The 14,832-nt window shown below is 41.0% G+C and overlaps 1 protein-coding gene across 1 annotated transcript in view; it reads right to left on the bottom strand.

The window, feature by feature from the left end:
- LOC126190987 (dynein assembly factor with WDR repeat domains 1) overlaps nucleotides 1-14,832 on the bottom strand; it is a 78,292-nt gene that overhangs the window by 54,835 nt on the left and 8,625 nt on the right. The window contains exons 2-5 of the mRNA XM_049931667.1: nucleotides 11,066-11,138; nucleotides 10,723-10,926; nucleotides 1,942-2,064; nucleotides 1,667-1,851 (exon numbers count right to left, since the gene is read on the bottom strand). Coding sequence (XP_049787624.1) covers nucleotides 1,667-1,851; nucleotides 1,942-2,064; nucleotides 10,723-10,926; nucleotides 11,066-11,138 — 585 coding nt within the window. The remainder of the gene's footprint in view (nucleotides 1-1,666; nucleotides 1,852-1,941; nucleotides 2,065-10,722; nucleotides 10,927-11,065; nucleotides 11,139-14,832) is intronic.

Below are 14,832 nucleotides of genomic sequence, written 5' to 3'. Positions count from 1 at the left end.
TCATGAAGTTGATCAACAATATTCCCTTTTGACCCCAAAACACAATAGCCATGACTTTACCAGCTGACTGTGTTCTTTCGAATTTCCGTGACTCGGATGAATCAGGATGCTTTTGCTCAAGTGACAGTTGTTTGGTGTCAGGTGTGAGGTGGAAAGCCCAGGTTTCATCACCTGTGACTATTGAATCCAAAAGGTTGTCCCTTTCATCTGCATAACATTGAAGAAACTGGTGGTAAGTTTCAATGTGTTGCAATTTGTGGTCTTCTGTCAGCATTCTTGGGACCCATCTTGTGCACATCTTCCAAAATTTCAACACTTCAATCAAAGTCCTGTGAATGGTGCTTCGAAAAATCTTGGGAACAACCCTGCAGAGCTCACAGATAGTGACCCGCTGATCCTGAAGCATGATTTGTTCAATCATTGTTATTGTCTCTTTGGGAATTGGCAGTCTCCTGCCTCTTTTCTCATAATGAATTCCAGTACAACTATCTACAAACTCTCTACACCGCTTGCAGATATTTTTGACATCCGTCAATGACTCTCCATATACTTCCATCAACAGCTAGGTACACATGATTTCACTCTACTTCTCATCAAATACATTCATGTCAGAGTCCTCTTCTGTTTGTATGCAAGGTACATAAGTAATATAAGAGCATGAAAATTTTGTGTGTAGCAGTAACAAGATGAATGAGGCCTCCTTGAAGAAATATTAATTTTATGTTCCATTCTCAAGTAAACTCGTATTTAATATATGAGTCTGTAGAATATCCAAAATAGATTATAGGAGATGCTCGTGTAATATTAACACAGAGCTTAAAAGATTAGCAAAACACATGAAAAGCTGGAGTCTAGCATCACACTACACAAAACACAGATAAACTAAAAAAAAAAGAAAAGTCTGTAAAACTAGAGAGAGCCAAGAATTCAGTCTGAAGACACATCAAAGCTGAAGCACAGCACATATGATCACCATGCAACATGTAAAGAAAAGAATTGTTTTGGTTTCACAAGCTTTAACATGGTTGTGAGTTGAGCAGAATATAGAATAAATTTCGTTTACTTCATGACTATGGCCACAAATTTTTTGTGTTTCGACTACCAGTTTCGGTCTATAATGACCACCTTCAGATCTGTTTTATAAAAACATGTCCTAATACACTGGAGCTATAGCAGCATCATCAAATGCTGAACACAAAATGCTTTGAACAGTAGTGCTGTCAACAAGGTGACTCTTCTATATACCATTTTTTATATACATCTGACGACGCTGGTGCTGATTTTGTGTTTAGCATTTGATGATGCTGCTATGGCTCCAGTATATTAGGATATGTTTTTATAAAACAGATCTGAAGATGTTCTTTATAGACCCAAACTGGTAGCCTGATGACACAAAAATTTATGACCATTGATGTGAAGTAAAGGAAATTGTCTTGGTGTTATTGTATTAACGACTGCAAAAATACTGACAATTTTAAATTAAAAAATATTCATCAAGAGGGATTTTTTAATGTGTGACGTGTTGTGTACCATCAAATCACAGGTTCTGTCCAGTTTACTATGAAGAAATAGCTCATGTTAACAGCATACCTGGCTCTGTAATATTATAGTTTTGGTGATTTTTAGTTTAAAATATAGAAGTTCTCTTCTTATTATACAAATTTACCTGTAAGTGTATTGTGTAAACGAGCAGTACAATCCATTGATGCTGTAGCTATAGTTGTATTCAGTGGACTGAATTGTGCACAGACAACTTCCGCTGTATGGCCCCAGTATGTGTGAAGGCATTCTCCAGTGACTGATGACCACAAGCGTGCAGTTTTATCAAATGAGCCTGTGAGGATTTTGTCACTGGCAACAAACAAACACTAAACCAAAGTTGTTACTTTTAAGTTTACAACAATTTACACAAGAGCTAATTTAATTTTTGCATCCAAATACCTATGTGGATTGTTGAAAGAAACTGCATACACAATGTTCTTATGTCCTTCCAGGTTAAGGAGTCCTTTGCCTGTCTCAACATCCCACATTTTACACGTTCGATCATAGCTTCCTGTAAGACACCTATACAAGTTTGAAAGTACACATTAATGATACTGTGTAACAGGTATGGCCATAGATATCTGCATGGAGGGCAAGAGGAGGAATTTGCCCTCCTGCCCCCCCCCCCTTCCACACCTGAAATATGGAGTACAGAGCTTTTATCCATTAAAGAATTCTCATGCACTTCTAGAAGTGAGTCGATAACCATAAATTCTCTGGGATATAATAAGCTTTTTTGTATCATACACAAAATTGGTTCTTGTGGCATAACACATCTTGAAACTGACCAACTAATTAATATGAAAATGGCAATTTTAGAGTCTTACCCCCACCCCTGAGTTGATTTCTGCAGGCATCTCCAAAGATGACTAAACAAGGTATATTAAACACCGTCAATCAGTGATCAACTTCAAAGGAAATAAGTATCACACTTTACATGATAAAAAAAGGAGCAGTGATCACAGATACTTCAAACATACTGTATTTTGAATTTAAAATATAAATGTGACTTAACAGAAAACCAGCCACAAGGCTGCTAACAAAGATAATCTGAGTAACTCTCTTACATTGCTTGCAGATGACAGTCATTTATCACCTAGTAAAGTCTTAGAATTAATTAAAAGTGAGTTATACAAGACATCTGCATGTTGTGGAAAGTGGCAATTGACCTTGAACAATAAAAAGTGTGTGTACCTCCATATGAATCTAAAAAAATTCCATTCATTTACACAAAAAAGAAAAAAAAAATCACGCATACTTGATGGCTGTCAAGTCAGCTAAATATCTAGGGATTACAATTACAAACAGTGTGAACAGCAACTATCTCATAGAAGATGTTGGGGGGAAGGCAAACCAAACACTGTGTTTTATTGGCAGAACATCAGAAAATGCAACAAATCTATTAGACTGCCTAAACTACATTTATCCACTTACCTATCCTTACCAGATAGGATTGATGGCAGACATGAAAACAGATCAAAGAAGGGCAGCTAGGTTTAGGGGATAGACTGTCACAGATACTATAAGCAAGATGGGAGAAGCAGTCATTAAAATGAAATCATTTTTCTTTTTGGCACGATTGTTTCACAACATTACAATCAGCAGTTTTCTCTTCTAAATGCCACACATTTTGTTGACCCCCACATAATAATGAGAAATGCCCATCATGATGAAACAAGAGAAATCAGGGCTCATACGGTGCTAATTTTTCCATACACCATTTGAGAGTAGAAGTGTCAAACAAGAGTGTGAATGTGGCTCTATGAACCCTTAGCCAAACACTTCACTGTGAACTGGAGAGGAATCATGTAGTGAAAAGCCCAGGATGGAATATCAGCAATATTATGAAAGGGATAGATTGCTACTCGTTGTAAATGTTACATGCTGAGTTGCAGATAGGCGCAATGAAAAAACTGTCACATATAAGCTTTCAGCCAAAGCTTTCTTCAGTAAAGAGAAATGCACACACATTCACACAAGCAAGCACACCTCCCCCACACATGACAAAGTGGATCAACCTGTGGCACAACATGCAATTGACACAAAATACTTTATTTCAATGACTGCTGCATAACCTGAGACATCTGGATCCTCCCCTCCCCTACTAGCTTTTCTGGGCTGCACATATGACAGTTATCCTTACAACACATTCTCTGCTCCCAAAATCATCCCAGCCTCAACCTATGATAATTTACTGCCCTCCCACCCTCCACCCAACAGTTTACTCCCTCCTGTCCTCTCCTCACAATCATTGTGTGTTACACTCTATTGACACACCCACCGGTCTTTTCCCCTTATCTGTTCCTCTCCTTTCCATTACCACTTTTTCCTCTTCTCTCCCTTCCCTACAGCCTTCTGACAATGCCCCTGTCAGACCTGTCCTGCCACATGTAGTCCCCGCATGCTCTGCCAGACACCACCAACTCCTCTTCCCCCACTTGTACCCTGCTATCCTTCCCTCTTCCCTGTCCCACTCTGGGTTTTTGCTCTCATTCAGTGTGTTTCTTTTGCAGTCTGGGCAGTAGACAACCTCTTAACATCCCACAGTCTTCACCATTGCCTCCCAGACTGATGATAACTCATAATCCCAAAAAACAGTCACAACAGTACAGTGTTCTCAACCTCTTGTCTGATGCACTCTCCCCTCTTGAATTATCTGTGTTCTCCTAGGATCTCACTTTCAGCCATAAACCTGCATTTGATCATGCTGCTTTGGTGAAAGACCTACTTTCCTTCATATGTAATGTCAAAATGAAATATCTCTTTGCAACCCAATCCCAAAATCTTTTCAACAGCAAACCCGACATTGAACCCTGCCTTGGACAGTTCTGACTATGATCTCAACTTGATCCACCCCCACTATCTCAAAATCATCCATTACAAGTCTTCCAAGAACTCAGGCATTGCTTCACACCCCTTCCTCAGGTCCCTACAACATGACCCTAACCTGTTCTCTGCAGAACTCCGGGCTCTATGTTCCCTAGAAGCTGATGATGCCATCATTATCCTCCCAGCAGACAAAGGATCTACCACTGTGGTACTTGACCAAAAGAAGTATGAAGTATATTAGTGAAGGTCTATACCAGCTGTCTGACACCTCTACAAACAGCACCTGCCATATGCCATCAAGATCCCATCCCTGTGATTCAAACTGACCTGCAGTCCCTCCTTAAAATCTCAGGCCCCTCCCCTCACAAGATTAACACCTCAATCCACAAAACTTCTTACCCCCCAACCCCCCCCCCCACCTTTTACCTTCTCCCATCCACAAAACCATTCATCCTGGCCATCCTATAGTTGCTGGGTTCAAAGCACCCACCAGACACATATCTGCCTTAACTAGTCAGCATCTACAACCCATAGTAAAAAATCCATGAAATCCATGCCCATCCCACTCCTACCCCATGCCTTTTATGTCACCATTGATGCCATGTCCCTCTATATTAACATCCCCGAAGTACATGGTCTGTCTGCTGCTGAACATTTCCTCAGTGTCCGCCCCTGGTAGCTGAGTGGTCAGCGCAATGGAATGTCATACCTAACGGCCCGTGTTCGATTCCCGGCTGGCTGGAGATTTTCTCCACTGAGGGACTATGTGTTGCGTTGTCCTTGTCACCATTATTTCATCCCCATTGACCCGCAAGTTGCCGAAGTGGCATCAACTCGAAAGACTTGCACCTGGCGAACGGTCTACCCAACGGGAGGCCCTAGCCACACAGCATTTACTTTTCCATTTACTCAGTTAGTGCCCACCTGATTCCAGACCTATCACATCCTTCTTGATCACCTTAGCCAACTTTATACTTACCAGCAACTACTTCACCTTTGAGGGGCAGACATAGCAACAGATGAGGGGTATGGGAAACAGGGTTGCTCCTTCCTATACCAACCTTTTCATGGGTCACTTGGAGGGGCTTTCCTGGGATAAGTAAGTCTTCAGCCCCTGGTTTGTTTTAGATACAATGATGACATCTTTGCCATATGGACTCATGGTGAAGCTGATCTGCTAAAATTCCTGGAATCTCTGAATACCTTCTCGCAATTAAATTTCACATGGTTGAATCCCATGCTACTTTCCTGAACATTGATCTTGTCTTCACCAACGGCCAGCTACACACTTCTGTCCATATTAAAGCTACTAACAAATAAAAGTATTTGCATTTTGACAGTTGTCATCCTTTCCATGTCAAACGTTCCCTCCCATAGAGCCTTGGCATCCAAGGCAAATATACACTCATGCTCATAAATTAAGGATAATGCTGATACATGGTAAAACAATGCTCTGGTGGATGGTTTGCAGGTTTAAATCACCTCAAGGTATGACCATGCGATGCATTTGACCTGCGGTCGACGCACGGTGATGCTGGCAGCAGTCCGTATACGCAGATGTGTGTTGGTGCATGTCAGAGTGCGGTGCAGTGACTAAGTGTGCAGACATGTTCAGACATCTAATGGTGACTGTGTGTTGAAAATGGCTCAAAGAACACATATTGATGACGTTGTGAGGGGTAGAATACTAGGGCAACTGGAGGCTGGTCAAACACAGCAGGTCGTAGCAAGGACCCTCCGTGTGCCACAAAGTGTGATCTCAAGATTATGGCAACGATTCCAGCAGATGTGTCCAGGTGTTACAGTACGAGATGTCCACAGTCTACAACACCACAAGAAGACCGATATCTCACCATGAGTGCCCGCAGACAGCCACGGAGTACTGCAGGTAGCGTTGCTCGGGACCTTACCGCAGCCACTGGAATAGTTGTCTCCAGACACACAGTCCACAGATGACTGAACAGACATGGTTTATTCACACAGAGACCTGCAAGGTGGATTCCACTGACCCCTGGTCACAGGAGAGCCCATAAAGCCTGGTGTCAAGAACACAGTACATGATCATTGGAACAGTGGTCCCACGTTATGTTCACGGGACCTGTACAGAGGTCATTGTTTGATGGTATGGGGTGGGATTATTATCGGTGCATGAACACCCCTACATGTCTTTGACAGAGGAACTGCAACAGGTCAGGTGTATCGGGACGTCACTTTGCACCAGGATGTCCGCCTTTTCAGGGGTGCAGTCGGTCACACCTTCTTCCTGATGGATGATAATGCACAGCCCCATCGAGCTGCCATTGTGGAGGAGTACCTTCAAACAGAAGATATCAGGTGAATGGAGTGGCCTGCCTGTTCTCCAGATCTAAACCCCATCGAGCACATCTGGGATGCTCTCAGTCGACGCACTGCTGCACGTCTTCAAACCCCTAGGACACTTCAGGAGCTCTGACAGGCACTGGTGCAAGAATGGGAGGCTATACCCCAGCAGCTGCTTGACCATTTGATCCAGAGTAAGCCAACCTGTTGTGCGGCCTGTGTACGTGTGCTTGGTGACCATATCCCATATTGATGTCAGAGTACATGCGCAGGAAACAGTGGCGTTTTGCAGCACATGTGTTTCGGGAAGGTTTTCTCAACTTATCACCAATACCGTGGACTTACAGATCTGTGTCGTGTGTGTTCACTATGTGCCTATGCTATTAGCACCAGTTCTGTGTAGTGCCACGTTGTGTGGCACCACATTCTCCAATTATCCTTAATTTATGGGCATGAGTGAATTTGTTTGGATGCAGACTCTTTACAGCAATACACCACCATTCTCACCTCAGCCTTCACTGGACAAATTGCTCCACCAGCCTAGTTCAAAAGCAGATTTCCTGAGCCTTCACATACAATCCTGGTACTGTTGATCCCTCCAAAAAATAGCTTCGGAGCACACCACTTGTCACTCAGTATTATCCTGGCCTGGAATGTATTAATCACCTACTTCCTAAAAGCATGCCCTGAAATGAGATCCAATCTGTCTGAGATTTTGCCCATTACACCTAGAATAGCGTTTCATCACCCTACCAATCTCCCCAATATCCTTGTCAAACCCTATGCTCATTCTTCATCCATATCTCTATCCTATGGCTCCCATCCCTGTGACCATCCCCAATGCAATACTTGCCCTAAGCACCTTCCTACCACCACCTACACCAGCCCTGTAAATGGCAAAACAAATACTATCAAAGGGAGAGCCATCTGTGAAACAACACATCATACACCAGTTGTTATGTAAACACTGTTCGACCTTTACATCGGCATGACTACCGCCAAATTATCAGTTAGGATGAGTGAGCATAGACAGAGGGTGTATACTGACAACACACAATATCCTGTCACAGAGCAGCTCTACAATGTGACAGTCATGACCTCGCTGCCTGTTTCACCACAAAACCCATCTGTATTCTTCCCCCACACACTAGTTTCTCAAAACTCCACAGGTGGGAACCAGTGCTACAACATGTCATTGGTTCTCACCATCCACCTGGTCTTAATTCATGTTAATTTCTTCCATCTCAGCATTTCTTCACAGTAACTATTCCTTTCTTCACTCTGTTTTACTTTTCCATAACTTTCATTTTCTTACATGTCTATTTTTCATTGCCTCCCTCCCACCTCTGTTATCTACAATGCACTTAGCTTTTCACTCTAATTAACACACACATGATGTTTTATCAGTGATCACTGTCTTCCATTTTACCCTGTCTTCCACCTTTAAGCCCTCAGTTTTTCAAATCCCATCTGGCGCAGTCCCCAACAATCAGTCTTTGTTTCTCATCCTGTCTGGTAAATCTCCCCTGACCCGCAGTTCTGGGTGACTCTTCCAAAATCTGCCCCTTTTCCTATACCTCTCTAGTCCTTTTCCTTCATCCCTCCTTCCTACTCCTTCAATTCTTCTGCTGGAAAAAAGAGTCACTGGCTCTGAAAGCTTACATAATTGTAACCTTTCATATGCGAGTTGTGCTGCTGCTTGGTGGGTAGATTTTACTAACTATATCCTAACACACAACTATTTTTCCTTTGAAGGGAAGGTTTAGAAACAAATCTGAGGCATAGCTGTGGGCATTCACATGGTACCCTCCTATGCCAACCTGGGCCGACTAGAAGAAACCTTCTTAGCCTTCCAAAACCGTAAACTCCAAGTCTGGTTCATGTTCACTGATAGATCTTCACGATCTGGACCCAGGGCCAGAACACCCTATTCTCATCCTACAAAACCTTAACACATCCTCTCCCATCCACTTCACTTGGCTCTCTTCAAACCTGTGTGCGACTTTCCTTGTCAATGACTTGCTCCTCTGTGATACCTCCATCCACACTTCTGTCCACATTAATCCCACTAACCACCAACGGTGTCTGCATTTCAACAGTTGCAATCCCACACAAAAAATCACTCCCACACAGCCTGGCCACTCGGGAACGGTGTGTTTGCAGTGGTGGGAGCTCCACTGACCAGTATGCTGAATGTCACATAAAGGCCTTCACTGATAGACACCATCCCCCTGACCTAGCCCACAAACAGATTTTCTGTGCCATATCCAAAAATAGCCCCAAGAATCAGTTATAAAGGAGCATCCTGTTCATCACCCAATACCACCCTTGACTGGAACAACTGAACCACATCCTTCATCAGGACTTTGCTTGCCTATCATCAAGCCCTGAAATTATGGACATACAACCCAAGATACTTCTCATCCCCTCCCCCCCCCCCCCCAAGGAGGTATTCTATTGCCCACCCAACCTTCACAACAGTCTAGTCCATCCCTATGCCACTCCCAACCTCAACTCCTTGCCATAAGGATCATATACCTGTGGAGGACCCAGGAGCACAACCTGCCCATTCCACCCACCCAGCACTTCCTATTCTAGTCCTGTCACTGCTTCATCTTACCACATCAGAGGCCAGATCACCTGTGACAGCAGAGACATTATATACCAGTTCTGTTGCAATGATTCTTCAGTTTTTTATACTGGTATGGCTGCCAACCAGCTGTCTATGAGGACAAATGGCCACCACCAAATTGTGGCCAAGAGCGAAGTGGATCACCCTGTGGCACAACATGCAGTTGTAAATAACATACTTGATTTTATTGGCTGCTTCACAACCCAAGCATCTGGTTCCTCCCCTCCACCACCAGCTTTCTTGAACTTCACAGATGGAAAGTTACACTTACAACACATTCTGCACTCCCACAACCATCTCTGCCTCAACTATGGTAACTCATTATCCCATCACCCTCCACCAAAATGTTTCTGCCCCCTTTGCCCTGTCACCTTCTGACAGCTTGCCTTCCCTACCCTCATTGTGTGCTCCCTATTGCTGCATCTAACAGTCTTTTGCCCTTCTCTGCTGCTCTCCTTTCCATTCCCTGTTTTTCCCTCCTCCTCACCCTCCACAACCTTCCAGTGCTGTTGTGCCTATTGGCAAGTCCTACTACCTCTAGCCACTGCAAGCTCCACCAGGCAGTGCTGATTCCTCTTCCCCCACATGTACCCTGTTGTATCTAACTCTCAACCCCCCCTCCCCTGCTCCGGATTGTTTCTCCCATTCAATGCATCTCTGTTGCAGTGTGTGGTCATGTGTATGTGCCATGTGGTTGCCTGTATGAATGTGTGTGTGTGTGTGTGTGTGTGTGTGTGTGTGTGTGTGTGTGTGTGTGTGTGTGGACGACTCTCTCTTCCTATGAAGGCTTTGGCTGAAATTTTATATAACATGCCTGTCTGCAACTCAACATGTCATCTTTTCAGAGAGTAGCACTCTATCTTTTTCATAATACTGTAGAGTTATCACATAGGTGTAGATATAGATAACACACCTAAGCAGAGTATGGAATTTAACATTTGGAATAATAAAATATATCAGGGATTTAAAACACTGAATTATTATTTACTTATCCAAATAAAATATTTAGCTTTTTAATTATTTTTCATCTGCATCAACTTATAAACACAATAATGCATTACGAGCATATCTGTGTATCTGGTGAAAATCTTCCTATATATGTAGATGAAGAACAGTTAATACCAACAAGTCAGAAGAATAAAATGATGAATTAATTGATAGCGATGGGAAAAATATTTATTTAATAGTGGCTAATTTTTAATAACACTTCTACTGAAAATCTACTGAATATAACATATTTTGAAAAACACACTGTTATTTATATTGTGTGTGCCTCTCATCCTTTAGTTGTCCATACTAATTTTACCTCTCTACAGTTAAAATAGTCAGAAAATTGATTTTTGTGAAATTTTAAAGTGAATGGCATAAAAAAAATGCATGTATAATAAAATTTTACTTACTTTTTCCCTTCTCTGTCAAATGCGACATTTGTAAGAGGTAGTAAATGAGCTTTAAGTACTAAGCATTTATGAAACCGATGATCTACAGATTCCTTAAGTTTTTTCTGTAGCTTCAAAAGTAAATCTATTAACTGCTGAACAATTTTCTCTGTTATAAGTGGCTCATGTTTTGCAATTATCTCCACCAACTGCAGTACATTTGTCCTTTAATTGTAATTAGCATCACATTACAAATTTGAAATATCATACATCAGAAATCATTTGTTTAAAAAGCAAACATAAAAATGAATTTATGTATTACAACAACCAGATAAGTTCAAACCAGTAATGGAACTGTACTCACTTGTCAGAAAAATTGATAAGATCATTCATCTTAATCTTAGACCGTCCATGTTTCGTATATTCCCAGCCAACACCTAATTAAGAAAATATATATAAAATAATTAATTCTAACAAACTCAGTTCCAAATGGACATAAAGTAATGCAATAACAAAAATAATTGTTAAAGGGATTTATTTTACAAATTTAGCACAGAAACACTATTTAAAAACATACACATATATCTTCTCGACCTCAATGTCACATATAAAATTATTTATAGTAATATCTTTTTCTTTATAAGTAAACTTAAACATCTATTATGACAAAACTATGAGTATGATTTTTTGTCAATGACTGTCCGCCTGCTTTTCCGAGTGGTAACATATTTGCCTACCATGCAGCGAGCCGAGGTTCGATTCCCAGCTGGGTTGGAGATTTTCTCTGCTCCGGGACTGTGTGTTGTTTTGGCCTCATAATCATTTCATCATCACCAACACACATGTCACCCAATGGGTGTCACCTGAAATAAGACTTGCAGCTCAGCGGCTGAACTTTCCTGGATGGGCCTCCTGGCCATCAATGCCACATGGTCATTTCATTACATTGTCATGACTCTGTATAAGGGCTAGTGTTAAATAAAAGCAGTTAGTTCATAAGATGCAAAAGAATTACAGACACTGGCTGTGAGCAGTCATTGATTAATTGGTAGTTGTTACTCAGTTGCAGAGCTGTTGTAAGGCAGCAGTTTTGTGACCAGTATGTGAATTGTTGGCAGTCCAAATTGTTAATAAATAAGGAAATTATGTCAATTTGAAATTTATTCAAAAATCACAAAAGCTACTCCATGTCATGTACATAATTGAAAAAAGGAAAATCCAGAACTTTCACTGTGAAAAAGAATGAAGAATTATCACAGTCAACAATCAACAGCAGCATTGACCTTTCAACTTAAGTATGCAAGACATCATGTCACATTTCCTGTTTCAAAACTATTAATATATTGCAATAATCTCATATAATTACTTGAGAAAACTCAGTCAATGACTCAACATTTTTGTGTCAGCTTCTAAACATATTTGGAGCAGAGGTAATACAACATACGTTCAAACATGAATGGGATTCCACAGTGATATGGTTCAAGACAATGAATACACCAACAGATGAAAACAAATGTTCTACAGTCCAGTTGTAGAGCATCCATAGTTCATATCCATTATTTAGTTTAGCAGTTTTCTTACATACATCTGAGAAGAAGTGAATAGTGTATGTTTATTTATCTGTTTTTAGAAGTTTTATTTACTTTGATGTATTTTGCTATCACTAGTGTAGAGTGAAATAACTTCATCTTGTTGTTTCATGGCACCATCAGTGCTATTGTCACCTAATTTACTTGAATTTTGCAGCTGTTTTGCAGTAAAGAGTCAGTTGTGCTCCAGTTGTAGAGCATAGAGAACCTCACAGTGGCAGTGGCAGCAGCATCAGTAGTACTTAGTTCAAAAATGTCATTTAGTTTGACAGTTTCCTCATGTGCTTCTGAGAAGACCAACTGCATCAGGAGCTGTAGCACAGAGCATTTCAGAGACAGCTTAGACAATATCATGAGTAAGTTTCCTAATCATGTTATCATAACTGGAGGAGACTTCAACATTCCAGCTATAGAATGGGAGAGTCATACAATCAAAACTGGCTCTGTAGGCAAGGGTTCATTTGGGAATGTTTTTAATGTCAACATTGCTTGAAGCAGACAGTTTGGGAACTTGCTGGTGAGAACATCTCAGACCTCCTGCTGACTAACAGATCTAAAATTTTAGGACAGAGGTGGGTGTCAATGATCATGAAGCTATAACGATCACAGACATTACAAGGAACAGTAATAAAGATGGAAAATATTTTTGCTTTGCAAGAAGGACAATATGCAGACTGCAGAGTGTTTGAGTAGCCAACATCAAATACTTTAGCTTTGAGGATGAAGATTTGGAGCACAAATATATAAAATTAAAAAGTATTTTAGAATAGGCATTCACCCCACCCCACATCCTTGCCTCACCCCAATACACTCACCGACAGCCGGTAAAGAGCTGGCAGTCGACTGAGCACAATGTAGAGAGATGGGTGTGTGCATGTGAGTGAATGTGTGTGTGTCTTTGTGTGCATGTGAGTGAATGTGTGTGTGTGTGTTTGTGTGCATGTTTTTCCTACAGCTAGAAAAAGGAAATGCATTCCAAAAGCTAGCCAAGCTCCTTATCATTTGTTTATGTGCCTATCAATGACACAGTGCTTCTGCCTTTTGGTGAATCATCTCTTTTATTCCTAAATAATTTGTAATTTTCAACCAGAACTTTCTGTACATTATTATGAATCTTTTCCATGCTATTTTCAGACTACTTAGGCAGTACTTCATCAAATTATGGATGTCAGCTGTCTTCCCCCAGGTAATTGTCCAGTGTTGAATCATTCTATAAGCTGACATGAATGTTATGATATTGTTTAAGTTGGAACTTGGTCCTGCCCTGTTTTGGTAAGCAGATGGGTTTCTGGACAATTATTCAAATACAGCTGCAATTACAGAATTGCATCTCACAATTCATGGCCTCTGTCATCTAGTGATACACTGTGACAAAGGGCAGATTAACATTTACATAAATACTAATTATGATACAGGTGGTAACAGAGTAACATTTATATAAATACTAATTATGATACTGGTGGTAATAGAGTTTCAGCTCTTGACTACACCATGTTCTCTATTCTACAGGTGTGTCTCTTCTTACCTAAAACAAGGTACTTTAAACCTAAAATGTATCGATATCTTATCTTTGCTTCAGTTCTGTTTTGCCATTGTTAATTTTAAGTGGGGAATGCTAAGAGTGCCGTAAAGAGAAATGAAGAAAGGAATGAAGTTCCAAAACCAGTAAAATGCAGAAAACTACAATATCTCAGCCACGTAATGAGAAATGGAAACAGCTATAAAACTGTTGCAGAGCATTCTTCATGGGAAGGTACCTGGTAAAACAGGATGAAGAAGAAGAAGAACATTTTGGCTTGGAAGCTTAGGGACACGGACTTCACATGTAAGTGAGGAACTCTTTCTGACAAACAAAAGTGCTATAGCTTTGGTGGTCACCAGTGCCCAAAATGGATAGGCACTAGAAGAAGTAGTTTAAGGGGAAAAAATACTCAAAGTGCTGTAGGAATATGTTTGAAAAAGCATTAAATTTTCCATCTATACTCTCTGTCTTGTAAATCTCTCCCCAGCGTTATTCTTGTAATTTATCTTCAGACCAAGTCACTGTTTATGATTCTATAATATGATGGTTTTCTTTTACTATCTGTGCCTAACTGAACAGTATACTTTAATGTTAACATTTAAGTTTCACAGTCAGATAATCTATTGTTTTATTGGTTCTATAGCTAACACTGAAGAGCCAAAAGAACTGGTACATCTGCCTAATGTATAGGCCCCTTGTAAGCACGCATAAGTGTGACAACACGACGTGGCATGGACTTGACTAATGTCTGAAGTAGTGCTGGAGGGAACTGACATTATGAATCCTGCAGGGCTGTCCATAAGTCCGTAGGAGTACAAGGGGCTGGAGATCTTTTCTGAGCAGCACATTGAAAGGCATCCCAGATATGCTCAATAATGTTAATGTCTGGGAAGTTTGGTGGCCAGTGGAAGTGTTTGAACTCAGAAGAGTGTTTCTGGAGCCACTCTGTAGCAATTCTGGATGTGTGGGGTGTCACATTGTCGTGTTGGAATTGCCCAAGTCTGTCAGAATGCACAATGA

The sequence above is a fragment of the Schistocerca cancellata genome, chromosome 1, assembly GCF_023864275.1.
Source record: "Schistocerca cancellata isolate TAMUIC-IGC-003103 chromosome 1, iqSchCanc2.1, whole genome shotgun sequence".
Taxonomy (NCBI): Eukaryota; Metazoa; Arthropoda; class Insecta; order Orthoptera; family Acrididae; genus Schistocerca; species Schistocerca cancellata.
This window is presented reverse-complemented; position numbering and strand designations above follow the sequence as displayed.